Below are 23,218 nucleotides of genomic sequence, written 5' to 3' on the forward strand. Positions count from 1 at the left end.
TCACTAAGGTAATAGGAGTAACAAGTACTGGAAAAGGCTGAGTATGTGGAAAATCCCATATCCTCATTCCTCACAACCTGCTAGAAGCTCTAGCTCACTTCACCTAAAATCAAACTCTGTCTTCCTGTAAATGTTTCCCTTCTCGATTTTCTCAGGGACTCCCCTTCTCTATCATCCCTGTAATCCATACTGAAATAATCTTTGACTTCTCTTCCAAAGAGCAAGTCAGTCAATTACCGAGTTTAGATTTCTCCTCTATAGCTATATGTCCACTCCCTCCCTCTCCCCATATTCTCACTAGTCCAGTCCAGCACACAAAGATTTCTGCCAATTTTGCATTATCAAGGAAATCCCTTATTTCCAGTCTAAAACCTCTACTTATGCCCTTAGTACCCTCTCAAGTAGTCTTGACCCCACCCCTCCTTATAACCTAACCTCCCACCTCCATACATATGTGTACCCACAAACCTGCTCTGATCACACTGGTTGCCTCACTTGCAATGTTCTGCCTCCATGCTTTCACTCGGGTTATGTGGCTGGGGCCAGGGCTGCCATGGGAGTTCAGGAGAAGGGCTGGGCTATGGGAAAGGAGACACTTAGTGGCACCCAGCTGGCACCATGGTTCAGCTCAACTTTCAGCCCAACACTGATACACAGCTGTGCTCTAACTAAAGGAAAGGAACCAGTGAAAACAAGAGCCAACATTCCCCAAGTACTTATATGCCAGATACTGTGCTAGTAAGCATTTTACAAGTACCATCTCTCTTAATACTAAGAATCTCCACTCTAGAAGGTAAGTGTTATTACCATCTCCCTGTTACCTGAGAAAACTGAAGCTTATAGAGATTGAGTAATTTATGCAGGATTCCACAGTTAATTAGAGGTGGGCCTGCCATTCAAAGCCTGATGTGCCTGGTCAGAGTATTTTACTCAACCGCCACACTACACCATCTCCCAAAATGGCTAGCATTGCAGGGAATAATCAGTTAACTTACATCTAGTCCTTCCTTTCTCCAGTATCATCTGGGAAAGACCACCTGAAAGGACCAAAACCCACACTGAGTTGGAAGGGTTTCTCACAACTAACCATCAAGTGAGATGTTGCAGTCACATTTTTACCCATTTCACATACAAGACCAAGCTCCCAAGTACTCCTTCTGCAGCTGCCTCACTACACATACCCATCCTCATTCAGTCCTCCTCAAAACAAATTCTGACAATGACACATGAACTGTACATAGTTCGCTGGCCTACCAGGTCCTTTATGCAGCTCAACATACAAGGTGACACCAAGTTAAGACAAGTGAAGTTCCAATTTGGGTGCCTCCATCTCCCTCCCCTGTATTCTGGTCCAGTGGCTACCAAAGCCAGGAGGGGCTTGGAGTCAGGTGTCTGATCATGGAGAAAGCTGCCATGGCCTGGCAGATGGTGAAGGGGATGGTGTCACTTCTTCACAATCTGAATGACATCCTCGTCCTCCAACGTATGGTCTTTACCCACTTTTTGAGGATTGTGTTTCACAGAGAGACCCCACACCAGAGCGCTGTATGGAAGGAAAAAAAGAACAGTTAGCGTAAATAATCACCTAGCTTCTATCTACCTAGGTGCCACTTTCTGCTCAGATTTAGCATTCCAGCTCTTAAGAGCCAAAGGCCTGCAATATCCAAGGTCCCCTGTCCCCAGTCAAAGCCCAAAGGTTTTAGCTTCCCAAGCAGTGTGGCACACTGGAACCTTCACATAAAAAGTGGCAAAGATTTTCAGAAGTTGTGTGGTTCCTCTTGCTCCAAAGCCAACTTATGAAAGTCAAAGAGAAAAAATACAAATGAGAAGTATGACAAGACTAATTTAAAATTAAAGGAGAAAGCATAGGTTTTTAATAGAGAAAAACCCTGAAATAACTGATTGGAAATTGATTCCTACAAATGCAATGTCAGTTATTTACAGACTGTTAGAGAATACCAGTTTTTATGGGGTCTACTGAAACCATCAGTGGGTACTAATAAGAAATGTAGGACCTCCTTCCTCAGTCAAACTAGGAAAACTCTCCTTCCCTATCAAGAAGCCATAACTGATAGGTCTCCTGATTTCTTAGAATATAGGAAGGTAATTTTTATCCATGGGCTTCCAATACTAACAGTATGATGTGCTACTGATGGAAATGAGTGAACAAGACACTGATACCAGCCTCACAGAGACTAAGAACTATGTACCAAGGGGTAGAAAACATTGGCCATATTATTTTTATATTGTCTTTGCTTTAAAAATCTTTATTCCCCCCAAAAAATAATCATTAAGCAAGATTTCACTTTTTTAAATAAAAACAGATAAACAAATAACAAGAACTGATACATCACCATTAGTAAAACAAATACACATAAAATCTTTCAAATGTACTAACAAGCAAGATAAATGCAGCGTAACCATTTTACTATCTTAAGTTACAAAACTAATTTTTAGCAGTCAAATTCAATGCCTGCAATAGAGTCAGTGCCTTGTATTTTGCTGATGGCAAAATGTAAACAGGTTCAGCCCTTTTGGAAAGCAATGCAGCAAAACATATAAGCCATATAATCATTAATCCTACTTTTGGATTAAAGAAATAAAAAGGGAAAGGTCTGTGCATTAAGACTAGAAACTTACATAAAGTAGCAAAAGATAGGAAAACTATGGTTATAAAAATTATAGATATAAATCTTAGAGAAAACATTTATATAGTAAATTATCAAAGGATGTGTGCATGTGGTCAAGGACACAAAGGGAACGCAACAGGGACATGTCATAATTAGTAGGCCTAAAGCTGAATTTTTTTTTATTATTAAGACAGTTAAAATGCTATTTGTGCAATAATTTAAAATCAAAAACAGGAAAATAGTGACCAAATAAAACTCTATTTGCCTTCATATGTCTCTTCTCCAAAATATTTTTCTCCCCTTTCATTTAATTCCTTGGTTAAGCTACAATTCAGAGGCTTTGAACAGTGTTCTGTTACCATGGAAGGCAGGAACTATCCAGAAATCTATAAATTTTGAAAAAAGAAAATGTCTAACTTCTCCCAAGATTCTCCTTCACTGATTCAAGTATGTGTCAAAATATAATGATTTGAGGGCAGTAGAAATTAGCACCTGTGTGTGGATAGTTACTTTTGATAAAAGGAATGTGAAGCTTAATAAAGGACTTCACTCTTTCAGTATTCTTAGGGTCAGAAACAAGTATGAATATTTTAAAAACTATTTCTGGACTTCCCCTGCAGTCCAGTGGCTAAGACTCCACGCTTCCACTACAGGGGGCATGGGTTCGATCTCTGTCAGGGAACTAAGATCCCTCATGCCACGCAGCCAAAAATAAATTAATTAATTAAATAAAATAAAAACTATTTCTATGCTTTCCTAATTTTCTACAATTACTTTCTATTTTCTCTTGTTTTTATTTTTTTTTTGTTATTTTTGTTTTTTCTCTTGTTTTTAAAACAATTTTTAAAATTTCAGCCTGTGAAGATAAAAAGAATTATTTATAAATACTGTAATTCAGTTAGTTAAAATATTTCTCACAGAATTATAGGTTGCAGGTCTGAACTACTTTTTATATATACTAGAATTAAATAAGTAGATTATAGATAATGACAGCCACGTTTCTCACTGCTGGAGAGAGAAGTTAAAATAAGAAAAAGGAGAAGGCTAAAATGAACCCAGTGGTGTTGAACTGGAATCAGAGGTAACAATAAATAAACTGATGGTTCTTAATATAGATAGATAAGGATGGATGGGTAAATTAAATAGATACATACATAAGACAAGAGAGAGAAAGAAATACAGATGGACTTGTAAGTACAGGTTAGTATCCTTATATACATTTCCTAACTCTGTCTGCTAAGAGGGCCTTACAAGCAACAACAGCCCACTAACAATGAGGATGCCTAGCACACAGATCTTGTAAACCCAGGCTTCTTGGATAAGTGACTGATTCCAGGGCTGGTGTAGGAAAAATCACTATGAATCAGGAACATCTAGTAGTGCCGAAAGGTAAGGAAATGTTTAAAAAAAAAAAAAAAAAAAGATGGCAGCCTATCAAAAGAACATAGGAGCCAATCTGAAGGAGCTCCTAACAGCAAAAGCTGGAACAACTTGAGTGACAAAATAATGACAGGATTGGATTATAACACCATTGAATAAATATCCAAGAGCTCATACTAATAAAAATAAATTATGAATTAACTTAATAAACAGGGGAGAAGAGCTAGCTGTAACTCACAATAGAATTCCAATAAATAAATGTAAAATGAAAGAGGGAAATAAAGAATTACCATTAAGCAAAAAACACAGCAATAAATGTTGCAGACAAGCTCCACCATAGATGTTAAAATCAGCAGGTAAACATCTAAAGAGAAACAGATCTTCATAGTCTCAAAGTACCTCCCCAAGACATTTATCAAATAAGAGAGAACAGTATCTTTACAGTAGAGAAACCCAGCCAACACCAACATAACCAAGTTATCAAAGTAAATATTACCATCAATAAGATATATCAACATCAGGCTTCCCTAGTGGCGCAGTGGTTAAGAATCTGCCTGCCAATGCAGGCGACATGGGTTCGAGCCGTGGTCCAGAAAGATCCCACATGCCGCGCAGCAACTAAGCCCATGCACAACAACTACTGAGCCTGCGCTCTAGAGCCCACGAGCCACAACTACGGAAGCCTGCATGCCTAGAGCCTGTGCTCCACAACGAGAAGCCACCACAATGAGAAGCCCGCGCACTGCAATGAAAAGTAGCCCCCACTCCCCGCAACTAGAGAAAGCCTGCGTGCAGCAACTAAGACCCAACGCAGCCAAAAATAAATAAATAAAATAAATTTAAAAATAATAATAATCAGGGCTTCCCTGGTGGTGCAGTGGTTGAGAGTCCGCCTGCTGATGCAGGGGCCACAGGTTCGTGCCCCGGTCCGGGAAGATCCCACATGCCGCAGAGCGGCTAGGCCCATGAGCCATGGCCGCTGAGCCTGCACGTCCGGAGCCTGTGCTCCGCGACGGGAGAGGCCACAACAGTGAGAGGCCCGCGTACCGCAAAAAAAAATTTTTTAAATAAATAATAATAAGATACATCAACATCATGAATCCAGTGATATGATGCAAACTGAGGACACATCGTCATTTTTGTGGTATTCTTACCAAAAATGCATAATCCCACTTCAATCATGAGAGAACATTAGACAAACCCAAAGTGAGGGACATTCTACAAAATAACTGATCAGTACTCTTCAAAAAGGCCAAGATCAAAGACACTGAAAGACTTAAGGAAATATTACTGGCAGACTGGAAGACTAGGGAGAAGTAACAGCTAAAATCCCATGTAGATTCCTGAAACACAAAGAGGATGCTGGTAGCAAAGGTATTAAAATTCAAATAAGGTCTATAGTTTAGTTAATAATATTGTACCAATACTAACCTCTGTTTTTGATGATTGTATTATGCTTATGTGAGCTGATAATGTTAGGGAAAGTAGGGTTAAGGATGTAAGGAAACTCTATTACTATTTTTGCAACTATTCTGTAAGTCTAAAATTAGTTCAAAATAAGATGTTAAAAGAAGTATATTTCGGGACTTCCCTGGTGGTCTAGTGGTTAAGACTCCGCGCTTCCAATGCAGGGAGCATGGGTTCAATCCCTGGTCAGGGAACTAAGATCCCATGTGCCACACATTGCGGCAAAAAAAAAAAAAAAAATTCCACCTGTATCAGCAGTGAGGAGTATGAGAAAGATCAGGGGGACTTACTCATGCAAAAGGTTTAGAGAGGCCCTCAGTACCCAGTGAAGCCCAGTATGATGCTGGCAGGAAGAATTAACATTTTGTGTTTGCCAAGAGGAAGACGAATTAAAAAGAGAAAGTCAGAGCACTTTGTACTGTCAGCCCTCCCAACCTGAAAAGGCTTTTAGGATTCTTCCTGCTCCAAGCTGGCATGGTTTTAAGAAGACACTGCAAAGTTCTAACCAAGCAAGCATCTCCTGATGCCTAATTTCTATAATACTATCCTAAGAATTATTATTAGAACCAGTGGCTCACAGGGAAAAGAAGGCACCATGGGCCCACGATACTTACTATTTAAATTCTTTGATAAGATTTTTGTGAATCTTCATGCAGAAATCCTCCACCGTGGTCCTGGAGTAAGGCAGCACCACTGGGGATGTGTAATCTGGCAACTGGCCTTTGGGTTTGGTGTAACTAGAACACAGAGGGAATAGAGGTTGCCTACTTCTTGGAATGTTTCATGTGTGAATGCAAATCAACCCTCCATCACCCCGGAGATCAGACCCAGATAACCTCTATCTTGAGGAAGAAAGTGCCCTCAATATAGCCTCGCAGATGAGAGGAATTAACTTATTTATATCTCCAAAAATAGATTATGTTAATGAGCTCTAGAGGGTATCATTTTAGGACAGTCTGGTTTAAATCCTACAGTAATATTACCCTATCCACTAAGACTTACATCCTCACTAGTTTCAGATAGTCCCAGATCTTTTCCAACAGGTCATCAAAATTCCAGCGGTGATGCGCAGAGATGGGTACACAGTGAGGCACCTTATAGATGATATCCAATTCCTCAATGGAGATCTGATCAATCTTATTTAACACATAGATACAGGGGATATAGACTCTGTAGAACAAAAACAGTACGTGAGTCTGGAGCTGTGGACAAGACTGTCAGTCTGATTATCAGCACCCTCTCACCCAGGACCCCAGATCAGAGACTCTTAAATGGGGTCATAAGAAAGTCAGCCAAAAAAAAGAAAAAGCTTCCTACCAAAATCAGGTAGAACATCCAAAAAGTGAACTATGGGTTGAGAAGTAACAAAACTCAAGCCGTAGTCCCTAGTCATGCAACTAATTACTGAGAAAGCATCCTGCAGTGGAAAAGAACACAAGCTTTGGAGTCACAAAGAATGAATTTATTCCCAGCTCTGTTGCTTTCTATACATGTGTCCCTGGGCAAGTCTCAGAGTCCAGTTCCCAGAGTTCTTTTATGAACTGTAAGAATGTAAATATATTTCTAATAATATAACTTTTAAAGAATAAAAAAAAATTTTTTAATACATCTAGCAAAGTCATAATCCTAATGTTCAATCAATAGGGCAGCTAAGTTACTAATAATTAGGCAAGCCACAACTTCTCACGCTTCAATTACCTCACTTCCAAAACACGTAACTCAAAGCATTAGCTTTTATTTGTTTTCAAAATGCCAGAAATGGACTTTCGTGGTGGCGCAGTGGTTAAGAATCTGTCTGCCAATGCAGGGGACATGGGTTCGAACCCTGGTCCAGGAAGATCCCACATGCCGTGGAGCAACTAAGCCCAGGTGCCACAACTACTGAGCCTGTGCTCTAGAGCTTGCAAGCCACAGCTACTGAGCCTGTGCGCCTAGAGTACATGCTCCACAACAAGAGAAGCCACTGCAATGAGAAGCCCGCGCACCGCAACAAAGAGTAGCCCCCGCTTGCCGCAACTAGAGAAAGCCTGCGTGCAGCAACGAAGACCCAACGCAGCTATAAATAAATAAATAAATAAATAGTTTATTTTAAAATGCCAGAAATAATTTTAACAGTAGTTTCAATTATAATTTAATTTCAAATACTAGTAATAGTAATGTCTCATGGAATAGGGTTTCAGCTCTGTTCCCTTAGAGAAAATAGACACAGCCAGTCTGCTCTCAGTTCTTCAGAACAGCCTACAGGATTTCTCAGATGGATTAATTGTGTGAGAGCAGATTGAGAACCTACCCTCTTCAACCATCATATGACACAGAGCTTAGGGGATAGCCTAGTTCACAGCAAGTAACTGAAACAAGCAATTAGATTATCATGATCAAATTGCAGAGCAAAGAAGGATGTCAGCAATCAAGACCAACCCTTCATTTTACAGCTAAAGAAAGCAAGGCCCACTATTATTTAAGATAACAGCACAACTGGAGTTAGAATCAATGTCTGCCAGATTCATAATCCAATGTTGTTGCCATTACAAGGCTTCAAATTCAAACTCAGGCACATTTAGTCAGTACCTGTTTCCTTCCACCACGTCAATGAGGTCATCTGCTGTGGCATCACTACGCAGAGTCACATCAGCATTATGGATTTTGTATTCAGCCAGAATGCTCTTCACAGTTTCAGCATCCAGTTCACTCTGAGGGCACTGAATGGGCATAGAAGACAATGACTGGTCAGAGAGCAAAAAAAAACCTCCTAAGAGTATCTACCGATGTACCTGGATAATCCTAGATAAGGTGCAAACTTATTTATAAAGACCATTATCCTGGATGAGAGTACCTGACTTTTAGTAGGAAATACTCAAAAACTAAAAATCTTTCCAAACTCAAAGGAATGTGCTATGGCATGAATTGTGTCCCCATCCCCACCCAAATTCATATGTTGAAGACCTAATCCCAGTATCTCAGAATGTGACTGGAGATAGGGTCTTTAAAGAGGTAATTAAATTAAAATGAGGTCATATGGGTGGGCCCTAATCCAATGTGACTCACATCCTTACAAGAAAAGGAGATTAGGACACAGACACAGAGGGGAAGGTCATATGAAGACAGAGAAGACAGCCATCTACAAGCCAAGGAGAGAGGCCTCAGAAGAAACCAGTCCTGCTCACACCTTGATGTCAGATATCCAGTCTCCAAAATTAAGAGAATTAAATTTCTGTTGTTCAAGCCACCCAGTCTATATAGTACTTTATCATGGCAGCCTTAGCAAAAATACAGAAAGAATGTTCAAACATTATGACAGGATAATAGAAAAGATCTTTTGGGCAGGACAGCTTAAACCTATGCCAGTCAAATAATCTGGACCTCTAGAATGTTAAATGTTGTAGGAAATTCTCATTCCTCAATTATATGACTTAGAAGCAGCATTTGACAGAATTGATCGTTCTACCAATCTGCAACACTTTCTTTAATTGGCTTCCAGGATTCCAAACTCTTCCAGTTTTCCTTCTTCTTTGTCTGAGATGTCTTATTTGCTGATTCTTCTCATCTCCCAGCGTCTAATCATTGTGGGGGACGGAGGGTGGTGTCACAAAGCTCAATCCTTGAACCTCTTTTCTATTTATATTTGCTTCCTCAGCTAAGCTCATGGCTTTAAAATTGATAACCACTAAATGTATAGCTCCAACCCAGATCATTCCTCACATGCCTATTTGACAGTAACACTTGGAGGTCTAATTTGAGTGTCACTGGCATCTCAAACTGAACATCTGATCTTCCCCTCCTCTCCAAACCTATTCTACACAAAGTCCTACTATTTTAGTCATGAGAGTCCATTTTTCTAGCTCAGAACAAAAACTCACCATCACCTCCTTCTCTCACAACCCATATCCAGTCCAGCTGTAATTCCTACCAACTATTTCCAAAATCTTTCCACAATCAACCACTCCACATCTCCTCCACTGTTACAACTCTGGTCTAAGAAGCCATCACTTCTTGACTAGATTATTGCAATAACCTCTTAAATGGGTTCTGTGCGTCTTTACTTAACCCATTTCAGTCTGTTCTCAACAACCAGATTGATTCCATTAAAACCTGAATCAATTTTACTCCACAGACTGGAACCCAACCAAAAGTTACCCATCTCCTGCAAAGTAAAAGCATGTTTGGCCCTATACTATGAACTTTGTTTCTTACCACTCTCCTGCCTGCTCACTCTTCTGTTCCTCAAACGTGCAAAGGAACCCTCTACCTCAGGGCCTTGCACTTGGGATGTTCCCTCAACATGAAACGCTCTTCCTCAAGATATTCACTTGGTTCACTCCTTCATGTCACCCCAGTGAAGATTTCTCTGATCAACCTACTTAAAACTGCAACCCAGGAGACGCAAGAAGGAAGAGGTATGGGAACATATGTATAACTGATTCACTTTGTTATAAAGCAGAAACTAACACACGATTGTAAAGCAATTATACTCCAATAAAGATGTAAAAAAAAAAAACTGCAACCCTCCCGCCAACACTCTCCATCCTCTTTCCCTAGTTTACTTTTGTCCTTAGTTTATCATTATCTAATATACTATAATCACTCATTAATTTTGTTTGCTACTTTCCCCATTAGAATCTAAGGGCCAGAATTTTTGTCTATTTTGCTCCCTCTTCCATTCCCCCTGAAAGCCTAAAACAATGTGTGGCCCATGGTAGGTGCTCTATAAATCTGTGTTGAATGAATGAAAATAGATGATTATCAGCAGCCATCTACTTCATGCAAACATAAGATTGGTCTTTAGTCCCATATCACCCCAAATAACCCAAAGGAAGAAATAAAGTCACAAAGGTTAAGTAAGTCTGAGACCAACTCTTGTCCTACTCTCTCAGTCATTACGACATCATTGTGTTACCTCAATTAGTGCTGGGAGAAGCCAGGCAATTTCCAAATGTCAATGTCTATGTACCACAATCCACTCTCCACCCCAGTCCCTTCAGCAACCTGCCCCATATCACCTTTTCCACTTACAGTGGCCGTGAGATTAATGCCTCCTTTATCCTTCTTCTTAAAGCCAATGTTGGGGGGTTTGCTGTTCAAGCGAATGCCAAAGCCTTCCAGCTCATTTTCTATTATCTTCTTATGTCCCAAGGGTTTCAGGACATCCAGAACAATCAAGATCAAGTTACACGTTCTGGCCACTGAAAAATTGAAAATAAAATTTTTTTCAAAGCTCATTAAAGACTTAACATAATTCAAATACTCCAAAAGGGGGAGGGGGTGGAACATAATTCAAATACTCCAAAAGGGGGAGGGGGTGGTAACATAATTCAAATACTCCAAAAGGGGGAGGGGGTGGTCTAGAGTTCCTACACTTAAGAGACAAAGGATTTTTTTTTTTTTATAAATATACAGACACACATGAAGTTCTTAAGCTTTCCAAAGATTTATGCCAGAAGTCAATCTGCAATGTATTCTTTGTTTTCTATTAGTGTATCTAGAGGATGTGTCAACTTCTAGATACACTAGTAGAAAAATAATTTGGGATGAAGATACAAACCAGGCAATAACCTGAATTCCTGAAAAAGTTCAGAAAGATTTAAAACAGTAAGAATTCTAAAAGAATAAGATTATCCAGTTAGCATATTTTTTGTCGACTTTTTTTGAGATATAATTTATAAAAAATAGTGTTAAGCACATGGTTTGATGACAAATGTATATACCTGTATAACCACCACAGCAACTGAGATTCAGAGGATTTCCATCACCTCCAAAAGCTCCCTTATACCCCTTTGCAATGAATCTTCCCCTCAATTCCCAGTCAACCACTAATCTGCTTTTCTTCTTTTTTTTTTTTATTTATTTATTTTTGGCTGCGTTGGGTCTTCATTGCTGCTGAGCACAGGCTTTCTCTTGTTGCAGTATGCAGGCTTCTCATTGCAGTGGCTTCTCTTGTTGCAGAGCACGAGCTCTAGGCGCACAGGCTTCAGTAGTTGCAACACGTGGGCTCAGTAGTTGTGGCTCATGGGCTCTAGAGCACAGGCTCAGTAGTTGTGGCACACGGGCTTAGTTGCTCTGCAGCATGTGGGATCTTCCCAGAGCAGGGCTCGAACCTGTGTACCCTGCGTTGGCAGGCAGATTCTGAACCACTGTGCCACCAGGGAAGTCCACTGATCTGCTTTTCTGTCACCACAGATTAAGTTGCATGTTTTAGAATTGCATATAAATAGAATTATACAAAATCTAGTCTTTTGTGCCTGGCTCTTTTAATTTAGCGTATTTCTGATAGTCATCCATGAATGACTTCAAACCTATAATTCCATAAATAGCTAAATTAATAATTAAGGGTAAAATAAAAATACTTTCAAACATGAAAAGAAAAACCAGAACAATGTACCTATCATTCACTCTTTTTCAGTAAGTTTCTAAAGAATGTGCTTCAGCAAAACATGAAAATAACCCAAAAAAGGTAAGACGCTGACTCTAAGAAATAGGGGATCCCACACAAGAACACAAAAGAAAATCTCAGGATGACAGCCATGCAAAAAGCCTAGAGCTGCATTATCCAATACAGCATCCACTAGCTACCTGGGGCTATTCAAATTTAAATTAATTAAAATTCAATAAAATTTAAAATTCAGTTACTCAATTGCACCAGGCACACTTTAAGTGATCAACAGCCACACACACCTACAACTACCATATTGGACAGCACAAATTCAAAACATTTCCATTACTGTAGAACATTTCCATTACTGGACAGTGTTGGTCTAGAAAGCAATCAATCCAGATTGAGGCATAAAGACAAAGGGTAAAGGAAGGTAGTGTCAGGGTTGAGGGGAGATAATGAAATCAGTAAGACTGTATTTGGAACTGTATTCAAGTATCTAGAAAACTACTGATTAATAGGCATTTGATCTATTGGAACATTTGAAAAATATTAACAAACAGAAAAGTAAACAAAATAAAACAAGAACCAATTATTAACTCCATGAAAAACAAACTTCAAAAACAGATCTCAACAGAAAAGAAACCAAGTCATAACACACTACTTATCTCAGCACAACAAAAGTCAGACAGTCATTACATAATAATATATACCACGACTAGTGAGTTAACTGAAAATTATGATACAACTTCTTTGAAAGAATAGGAAAAGAGACATGGAGTATGAGAGAGCTAATTTCCTACCATAACATGAAACCAACAGATGGTATCTAAAATTAATTAGTCATGAAATAGCAATATAAGCATAACATTTTAAAATATGAAATAGAAGAAACAGTTGAAGACTTGTCAGTACCTGCCAATGGGGAATGACACTAAAGGTGTCAGATTATCTGCTATCTGGGGTAGCAGATTATTGCCATTTATGATTAGCCTTTATTTATTTATTTATTTATTTATTTATTTTTGGCCGTGCCTTGCAGCCTGTGGGATTTTAGTTCCCCGACCAGGGATTGAACCCGGGCCCTCGGCAGTGAGACTGCAGAGTCCTAACCACTGGACTGCCAGGGAATTCCCCTATGATTATCCTTTTATAGTATTTTACCTCAAATAAAAAGGAAAGAAGAAGAAAAGGCATGGGTGGGAGTCAGGAAACCTGAGTTCTAGCTCTGAATCTGCCACAACAGTGCAACACTGCACCAACCCACTTCACTTCTCCTGTCCTTAGTGTTTCTCTGCAAATGGGGATCTGGACTGATACTCTCTGAGGTCCCTTTAAGTTCCGACATTCTACTCCAGTGAGAAGTCAGTTAAAACTATGCCCTTCATTGTGGTACCAACTCCAAGCCCAACAGTCCCATCTAAAGGAACAGTACCCAGTAAAGGGATGATATCCTGGGATGGTGGCCCTGGAACACTCACCTGCAATGACTTGACGGCCTCTACCTTTCCCATCCTTGGCACCCTCAATGATACCTGGGAGATCCAGAAGCTGGAAGATTACGGAGAGAAAAGGAAAAACTGATTATAAATCTGAACAGATCAAATAGAATGATTTATTTCTCAAGTAGTCAAAATTTAGGAGATCCAAATCCAATCTTCCTTATAAGTGAATGTGTAAATCTTACTTTTACTAAGCATCTACTATATGTCAGCTGCAAGATTCTTACATACTTTATCTAGTTCAAAACGCCTAGTAAGTCTGTGAATAAGGATATTGGTTGAGATTCATAGAGGTTAAGTAGTTTGCCCAAAGTCACAGTCTTAATAAACAAGATTATAATCCACATTTTGGGGGCCTTAATCCATTATTCTACACTAATATTTTTCAATATTCCGCCACTTTTCAGAAGGCTGATCCTCCATACAAATTCCTTACTATAGATAATAAGTGGATCATAACATTCACAAGCAATAAATCCTGAGACCTTTGTGAATCCTCCAGTTCACAAAAATTTCTGCAGCCATTCTTAATCAGGCAAGCACATAAAAATCACCTATAAAACAATTAAAAATGCAGGGGCTTCTCTGGTGGCGCAGTGGTTGAGAGTCCACCTGCCGATGCAGGGGACACAGGTTCATGCCCCGGTCCGGGAGGATTCCACATGCTGCGAAGCGGCTGGGCCCATGAGCCATGGCCGCTGAGCCTGCGCGTCCGGAGCCTGTGCTCTGCAACAGGAGAGGCTACAACAGTGAGAGGCCCGCATATCGCCAAAAAAAAAAAAAAAAAAAAAAAAGCAGATATCTGAGCTTCATCCCTGTATATTCTGATTTGGAAGGGCCAAAGTAGGATTCAGATATTGATCTGTATTTCAGAAGGCTCCATGGGTGACTCTGATAGGTGTCCCCAGTTGAAAATGACCACTCAATTGCCCAGGAAATGCAATAAAGTAAAACTTCAGAGAAGTCACAGTGTATGTACTTAATGATGAGAACATCAAAACCAAATCCATAGCACCGATGATTCAAATTCACAAACTATAGTTATAAGCCCTTAAGAGTCTGTTAAGAGCACATGTAAAATCTGAAAATACGAAGGGCCATACTACTGTATGGCCAATACTGAATTATCCATATGAACAGACAGGTATATAGCTGCAGCTTATCAAAACATCATTTAAAACTAGCTTTTGCTGGGGAATTCCCTGGCGGTGCAGTGGTTAAGACTCCACGCTTTCACTGCCGAGGGCCCGGGTTCGATCCCTGGTCTGGGAACTAAGATCCCACAAGCCTCGCGGCAAGGCAAAAAACAGCAACAACAATAACTAGTCTTTGCTATAAGCATATCTGATATTACAGAAATAAACTTCACATTAAATAAACCACAAGGAAAAAGAACAAACTCAGGAGGTGCTTAGAGAGTTCAACTTTTCCATTCAAGAACCTGCTCAAAATGTCCTTCCTATTCCTCACTACATAATAAATAACATTACCTCCTCTAAAACTGATACAACGCACCAGTTAAATTGAGCTGGCACCAGTTAAATTGAGCTACCCTTTCTCTTTCAAAAAACGTAATTTATATTCAATACACCTGCCTTGACTTGGAAACTTTAGTTACACTGATTTAAAAGGCTACATGGGGGCTAATGAGCACACCAGATCTTGATTTCTAAACATCTGTCTCCAATAAAAGGAACGAGCACTCCTTCAGAAGTGGCAGATTCCAGGGCTGGGGCAGGGAAAATATAAGATTAGCCTGGAACATCATGTGGTACCAAAAAATAAGGCATTACACACAAAAAGATGGGGGCTTCTGGAAAGAACAAAGGAGCCAACCTGAAGAAGTTCCTAATAGTCACACCTGGAACAATGTGAGTAATAAAATAATGGTAGTACTGGATTATAATCCATAAAATAAGATAAATATCCATGAGCCCACAATGACACAAATTCAATAAATAAATGGGAGAGAAGGAATAGCTCCTCCATATAATAGAATTCCAATTAACAAATGTAGTAGGAAAGAGAAAAATAGAGAATCACCATTAAGCAAGAAGCACAGTAATAACTGTTGCATATGAGATCCAGATGAATGCTAAAATGAGTGGGCAAGTTTGTGAAACAGGATTTGTATCTTCTCAAAGTATCTCCCCCAAGATATTTATTAACTACAAAAAGAAAGATAATAGCTTTACAGTAGAGAAACCCCACAGACACCACTTTAACCAACTGATGGGGGTCAATATTACCAATAATATATACTAACATCATGAATCCCTAAGATGCACTGAGAAGGACATACCACCATTTCTGTAGTATGCTTGCCAAAAAAATATAATACCTCAGTTTAATCGTAAGAAAACATCAGAGAAATCCAAATTGAGGAACAGTCTACAAAATAACTAATCAGCACTCTTTTAAGAGTGTCAGGATCATGAAGGACAGGACTGAGGAACTATTACAGGTGGCAGGAGAATAGGAGAAAGAACCGAACATAACATGGGATGATCACAAATAGAATCTTGAAAAAGAACACTGGTCGGGAAACTGGTAAAAATTCGAACAAGTTCTATAGTTTAGTGACTAGTACTGCACCAGAGTTAATCTATTACTGATAATTATTCTATGTTTATGTAAGGTGCTAATATTAGGGGAAGCAGGGTGATATAAGAGAACCTCAAAATAATTATGCTAAGTAAAAGAAGCCAGCCAAAAAAAGAGTTCATTTATATTTACACATGGTCTTATTTATATAAAACTCTTAACATGTAAACTACAGGATGAAAGGGGCATGAGGAAACTTTGGGGATGATATGCTCACAATCTTGATTGTGGTGATATTTTCACCAGTTTATAGATATGTCAAAACTTATCAAATTGTATACTTCCTGTGTAGTTAACTGTATGTGAATTACATTTCAATAAAGATGTCTGAAAAAACAAAACGTCTATCATCAGTTGTTCCTAAGAAGTTAAGTCTAAAGTGTATTTCTTCAGCCCTCCCAAAGATTCTGTAATCTACTTCCACCACTTTGTAAATCCCTGCCTGCTTTAAAAAAAAAAAAAAGTATTCCATCAGCAAAAGGCTTTATACTGAGACAAGAGAGCAAGAGCCATGGCAGCTGAACATGGCGGAGAAATTTATTGAAGCCCCTACAAATGTAAAAGCAAGTTAACTTTAGCTTTTCTTGAGAGGGAAATATTTAAAATTACATTAAACTATTTAAATATTTAAAATTACATTGAACTATTTGAATGTGGCAACTATATTTCATCCAATAAAAACAGTCTATGCTTTACAATTCTGAATTTCAGATTACAACCAACTAAGAGATGAGAAAATAAAAAATATTTCTTCAAATCATGTAACTGTAGGATTTTAAGAATTGGAATGTTAACGTACTTCAAACTCAAATGCCTTCAGAGATTAAAGCAGGTACAAGTCTATATATATACATATATATATATATATACACACACACACATATACGTATACACATATATATGTATACATATGTACATCCCTGGTTAAGTGGTGGTTCAGCCATTACTTGAACACCTCCAGACATAGTAATTAATTACCTCAAGAGGTACCATTCCATTTTTAGGCACCTTTATTGTTAAAAAGATCTTCTTTCCTAACAACAACAAAAAAAACAGAACTCTACCTCTTTATAATTCTTATTAGGTGGTTCTAATTTTGTACACCATTCCCCACCAAGTCACAGATAATGAGTCCTCTGCCACAAAACAGCCTTTTAAAAGAACATTTGAGGGCATTTTAATGCAGTTAAACACACCTACTAGTATGCTTACTTAACTTGGTTTCTGGAGAAAGTCAGAAGAAAAAACAGAGGCAGAGGGCACAGACGGAAAAGAAAGTACCATGGAAAAAAGGAAGAAAAAAACCTGAAAAGATCAAGAAACTGAAATAAATGAAGGTTTTGAGGAAAAGACAAGGAAAGAGAGGGGTTAAGTGGCTATTTATTCTGATATACCCAGAAGCCCTGAGAGAGGTGCCATAACATCTCATCAGGAAAGAGGTTACTCTCTGAGCTGCCAAAGACTCTGAAACCAGATGAAATTAAGCAATGGTCCAGATATGCCCAAGTGTCCTCATTCTTGTTACTATATACATTTGGACATGGAGTCCTAGAAAGGTACATGTCCTAACAGTATCTGCATGGATACCTAACCAGAAAGAAAAAAAGCCACTGAAAATACTACCAGGACACTGGTCCCTCACTACTTCAGATTCTATAATAAAGAAGCATGAATGTACTTCACAACTCACTGTGTAGCTCAGCAAGAGGGAAAACAAATACCTACACCAAGAGTTTCCAAACGATGTGCCAAGGCACTCAGGGCGTTCTAAATTTTCAAAAGAAACAGCAGTTGTTAATATCTGTCAGGCACTGAGGGAACTACTAAATCCAAGAAGCTCACAATTTCACCATTAGATCCTAGTACACTGCTTTCAACCACATCAGATCCGAATCTTTGGGAAGTTGGATTTTTCAGCGATTACTATGGTAAAAAATAAGCACCACACAAAAATCGGTGTCGAAAAGGAAACAAATGTGGCAGTATCCAATCTGATTCCAAAATTTGAGAAGTTATATGGTACCCAACAGTGCCCATATCCCATTAGTAAATAACTGTAGCTGTAAGGACATAAATAATTGTTTGGATCTAACTATTTAACAAACAGAACCATTAGGTTATTTCTTTTAGCCTGGAGCACCATAAAAAATTACTGGGACCAGAAAACTATCAGGAAATAATTGCTGAGACACTAAGGATGCTGTGAACTAGAAAGTTTGGGAACCTCTAGTCTAGATTCAAATGCCATGAAATTCAGAACCTTACCTTCTTAGCTGTGGAGCAAAAAAGAATGTGTTCCATTACATTTTACACATTCCTTCTTTCATACCCAAGTGGACTCCTCATTTGGGAGCCCTAAATCTATCATCTATCTGAGAACTTCTGAAGATGACAACTTCATTAAGTCTCACAGATAAGAATTATTTTCTAAAAAGGGTCTGATCGGGCTTCCCTGGTGGCGCAGTGGTTGAGAGTCTACCTGCCGATGCAGGGGACACGGGTTTGTGCCCCGGTCTGGGAAGATCCCACATGCCGCGGAGCGGCTGGGCCCGTGAGCCATGGCCGCTGAGCCTGCGCGTCTGGAGCCTGTGCTCCGCAACGGGAGAGGCCACAACAGTGAGAGGCCCGCGTACCGCAAAAATAAATTAATTAATTAAAAATAAATAAATAAATAAAAAGGGTCCGATCATGGTATTTATTAAAGTTTCTGATGGCTCCTAGCTATGTACAAGATAAAATTCAACTTCCTAAGCAGGCACATAAGATCCTTCATAATTCAGCTCCAACCTACCTTTCCAGATTCAGTTTCTACCACTCACTGTCCCACAGCTAAGCTCACACCACAGCACGCTGTTCACTGTTATGGCTCCTTAAAACTGTCCTTTACATTCTCCAGTTGGTGAAATTCTATTTGAACTTCAAAACCCACCCCCTTGTCACTTTCTACATGCAGCTTTTTCTGTCTTACCAGACCTTCCCCCACCTTCATCCTCAGGTGGAAAAAGTAGTCCTTCCTTTCTCTGTGTTTTCACAAACGATATCCCACTGTATTATTGTTTTTATGTACTGCGCTATCTCCTCTACTAGACACTGAGGGCCTGGTAGATCAAAGATCAGGCCTGGCATATACAGAGCTCCAAGTAAGTGTTTTTTAAATGAAAGAATTGATTCTTCCCTTCCTTGGCCTGCAGGCCTGACTCACCTGGATCTTGGCACCTTTGTATCTGATGACACCAGGTACAGTGGTCAGAGTAGTGAACTCATAGGCTGCCACCTCGGAATATACCCCTGCCAGGTTACTGAGCAGTGTTGACTTCCCCACAGATGGAAAACCCACAAACCCAATTCGAGCATCACCTGTCTTGGCAACGTCAAATCCTAAAACATCAACAAATATAAAAAGGAGGAGGAAAGTTATCCCTGGGAGTGTTGAGACTAATGTAATTCCTTTTACATTCTGGTTGCCTATCCCTCTAGAACCTATTTCTCCAACTTTTTACAGTTTATCTCTAGGGTAGAGCTTAAGCACACAAAATTCCCCCATAGCAATTCAAAATATTTAATGGAGTGGGTTTTGTTTATTTTATTTTATTTTATATTTTTTTATTGGCGTATAATTGCTTTACAATGGTGTGTTAGTTTCTGCTTCACAACAAAATGAATCAGTTATATATACACACATATTCCCATATCTCTTCCCTCTTGCGTCTCCCTCCCTCCCACCCTCCCTAGCCCACCCCTCCAGGCAGTCGCAAAGCACTGAGCTGATCTCCCTGTGCTATGTGGCTGCTTCCCAGTAGCTATCTACCTTACGTTTGGTAGTGTATATATGTCCATGCCTCTCTCTCGCTTCGTCACAGCTTACCCTTCCCCCTCCCCATATCCTCAAGTCCATTCTCTAGTAAGTCTGTGTCTTTATTCCTGTTTTACCCCTAGGTTCTTCATGACATTTTTTTTTTTCTTAAATTAAATGGAGTGTTTGATGTAAAAACTTTACACCTCTACATGTTATATACCTTTCTAGTACCCACAGTATTTAGGGCCCAAATATTATATAACCACTGATCTAAAAAATCGGTTTCTTTTTTTTTTCTTATAAACTCTGGGGACTGTGTCACTGACAGAGTTTTCTTTTCTTACAGTGCATTGCAAACAAATTCAAAGCCAAATTTGTGGCCCTTCTCTAAGAAGTGTACAGACTTTATGACATTATTTTTCATCCTAACTTTATCTCTCGGCTTCAACTTATTCTTTCTATCTTCATTTCCCTTTGTATTAATTTCCTTTATCTTGTTGACTATTTATTTACATATTTCAGTGAGCCAATGTAAAACTATTTTGGATCAGTACAGGACATACATAAATAAAACCCTAGTTCACTTAGAGAATATTCGTTTGCCTTTGAAATCAGTAAAATTGGGAATTCCCTGGCAGTCCAGTGGTTAGGACTCGGTGCTTTCGCTGCCAGGGCCCAGGTTCGATCCCTGCTCAGGAAACTAAGATCCCACAAGTCGCATGCCATGGCCAAAAAAAAAAAGAAAAAGAAAGAAATCAGTAGAATAAAATAAACACAATTCAAGAATTTAGGCTTAGGAAACACAAATCGACTTTGATATAAAATTTAAAATTATTTTTAAACCATATGCCTTTATTACTTTAATAAAAATTATACCAAGAAAAAGAAAGTCGAAGCAAAACACAAACCTTCTCCTGGTCCACCACCACCACCACCTTTTGGAGTAATGAGTTCCCTGCGAAGCTTAGCAAGGCGAGCCTTAAGCAGCCCTAGATGATGTGCTGTGGCCTTGTTCTTTTGCGTCCGAGCCATCTATAAGGGAGGAATCACAGCCATAAATCAGAAGCAGTTCCTACAAGTTAAAACATCCAGAATGAATGCGCCCCCAGCTCTGAGAGAATGATGTTTTTTATCTAGGTCCCACTAACTTCAATACACCCATTTTAACTCAGACTTAAAAGAGTAAAAATCCATTCTCTCCATCACGCAGACTATTCCCCGCCATTACAGAGCAAACAGCTGAGGCCCAAACAGAAGAAACATGACCAAGGTCATTACAATCAGCATTCACAGATTAGACTAAAACTCAGCTGCTGATTCCTTTTCAACTGCTTGTACCTGGTGTGCCCCAACCGATTTTAAAGAGCTCTGAGCACTTCAGACCATACAATCACACAACAATCCAGGTGGAATCAACAGCCACCGCAGATGACAATTTACATCCAGATCATATTCCCGGGAGCAATACTCTGGGAAAGGGGGTCATCAAAGTAGAGACTGGGGAAGGGGAGGGCGGTTCGAGGTGCGATAAAGAAAGATACTTAAGTACGCGAGCAGGTCAGGGCAGAAGTGGGGGGATAGGATTCAGTGTTGCTCACATAAAAAGAAGAGAAGACTGAGAGAAACAATGTTCAGACAGGAGCAGAACGCTGGAAGGGGGCACTGACTAAGTTGCACAGGTGTAGACCGCGGGCCCGGGATGAGGGGAGTCGGGGAACGCGGGCCCGGTCCTGAGGAGGCTGAGGGAAGTTCAGGCAGGAGAGACGCCGCCGAAGAGGAACGCTCGGACGAAGTGTTCGAGCGCCCATTACCTCGGCTTCGATCTCCGCGATCTTAGCTAAAGTGCTGCTCATGTTGGTGAGTCGCGGGGGGCGCAGTGGCCTCCACACGGACAGTCTCCCTTCGGACACCCGCCAGCGGACCTTCCACAGCCACCAGGCGCTACAGCAGTGCGCAAGCGCGGTAGTTCCTATTTCTCGCGAGAGTTCCGCGCGAGACTTACTGAGAGAGATAGAGCGTGAAGTGGTCTCCTCCTCCTCAGCCAACCGCGCCCCGTCCCGCGAGCCAGCGCGGTGTCATAGAGCCCGCGGGAATGGGTGCCAGAGAGGCCACCCCGGTCCTTACCTCCCCGAGCGCGCCGAGGGTCGCGCGCCGCTCGGCCCCGCCCCGCCGGACTTGCGCCCCGCGTCCTGCTCCGCGCCCAGCCCCAGGCACGTAGTGTGTGATGAGTGACTCTTCGCTGCAGGCCCGCAGCTCTCAGACCTTCTTCCTGAAAAGCGCGCTCGCGGCGTCCACCCGTCTTCGCCGGCACCGACGGGTCCTGGGGCCCCTTTCACTGCTGGGAAGACACGGCGGGGGACTCCTCGGCCTCCAGGGTCGATGTAGAGACCGATTTTCAGCCTGTCTTCTTGGGAAAAGAAAATGCCCCCTTTCCATCACTCAAAACTATTTTTAGGTGTTTGTTTTGTCTACCCCCAACCCCGAGTAGAGTGCGCAGCACATAGTGAGCCCACAATAAATGCATGATTGACTGGATAATTCCCAGAGAACCGGTCCTTGAAATACTGAAAAATTCGAAACTATGTGAAGGATAAATAAATAGTGGTACCTCTGTGCTGTGAAATATTATTTCAGCCGTTAAAACATAGATCTGTGTGGTCTAACTGGAAGGATGTCCAGGACATATTGTTTAAAAAAAAAAAATGGTAGCAGAACTTCACTAGGTTGTGATCCCATTTATGTTAGTTTAAAATTAGATGTTTATTTATATAGGTGTACATGTCGGAAAGCGCATTGTTAAATGGTCTGAATAAAAGGATACAATCTCAAACTGTTAACAGTGGGATAGGATGCAAGGAAAGGCAGAGAAAGCCTTTCACTTGTTATTCCATATATTACTGTGTCGTTCAATTTTTTTAAAAGATTAACATATCCATGTATTATTTGTGTAATAATTATAATAGAATTTAAAATTTCAAAAGACGCCTCTACCCCAAGTGTCTTGTGAAGAGGATGCCAGGACGCCCAGGAGCTGTGTGCTGATTTTGAAAGCTGCTTCCTGTGGGATCAATGAATTCTTGTTGATAGATTGATTGATCCATCGGGAGTCCGCAGGCCAGGCTTAACCTGCAGGGCTGGCCTCCACTCAGCCCTGGGAGGGAAGTTTATTTATCTAAAATTGTAAGTAAGACCAATTCCAACTTGCCAGAGACGCAAAAGGAGGTTATATCCGGCACAAAGGAGGGAATGGGAAAAGGCAAGCTTTTACAGAAGGTCCCGAAGGGCTCAGGAGTTTCTTTCTCTTCTTTAACCTCAGCCTTTTCATAAATAAATTAAGGGGTGATGAGGTAATTAGATCCCACACTGTCAGTAATGGAGGAGGGAAGGAGAGGAGAGGAAGTCCAGCTGGAATGGGATATGATCAAAGATCAGTCTTAAAAGACAGATAAAATCAAATCAGCAGGACTTTACT

General features: G+C 40.2%; 1 protein-coding gene across 1 annotated transcript; it reads right to left on the reverse strand.

Moving 5' to 3' along the window:
• Positions 1–1,232: 1,232 nt before the first annotated feature.
• DRG1 (developmentally regulated GTP binding protein 1) lies at positions 1,233–21,718 on the reverse strand. The gene is made up of 9 exons (XM_067700190.1): positions 21,558–21,718; positions 20,655–20,778; positions 19,153–19,328; positions 13,326–13,395; positions 10,488–10,657; positions 8,046–8,176; positions 6,480–6,647; positions 6,092–6,214; positions 1,233–1,543 (listed from the first exon to the last, which is right to left on the reverse strand). Exons 1-9 carry the CDS (start codon positions 21,597–21,599, stop codon positions 1,444–1,446), a joined length of 1,104 nt encoding a protein of 367 aa, XP_067556291.1. The 5' UTR covers positions 21,600–21,718; the 3' UTR covers positions 1,233–1,443.
• Positions 21,719–23,218: the final 1,500 nt, after the last annotated feature.

This window comes from Pseudorca crassidens, chromosome 12, assembly GCF_039906515.1.
Source record: "Pseudorca crassidens isolate mPseCra1 chromosome 12, mPseCra1.hap1, whole genome shotgun sequence".
Lineage (NCBI taxonomy): Eukaryota > Metazoa > Chordata > Mammalia > Artiodactyla > Delphinidae > Pseudorca > Pseudorca crassidens.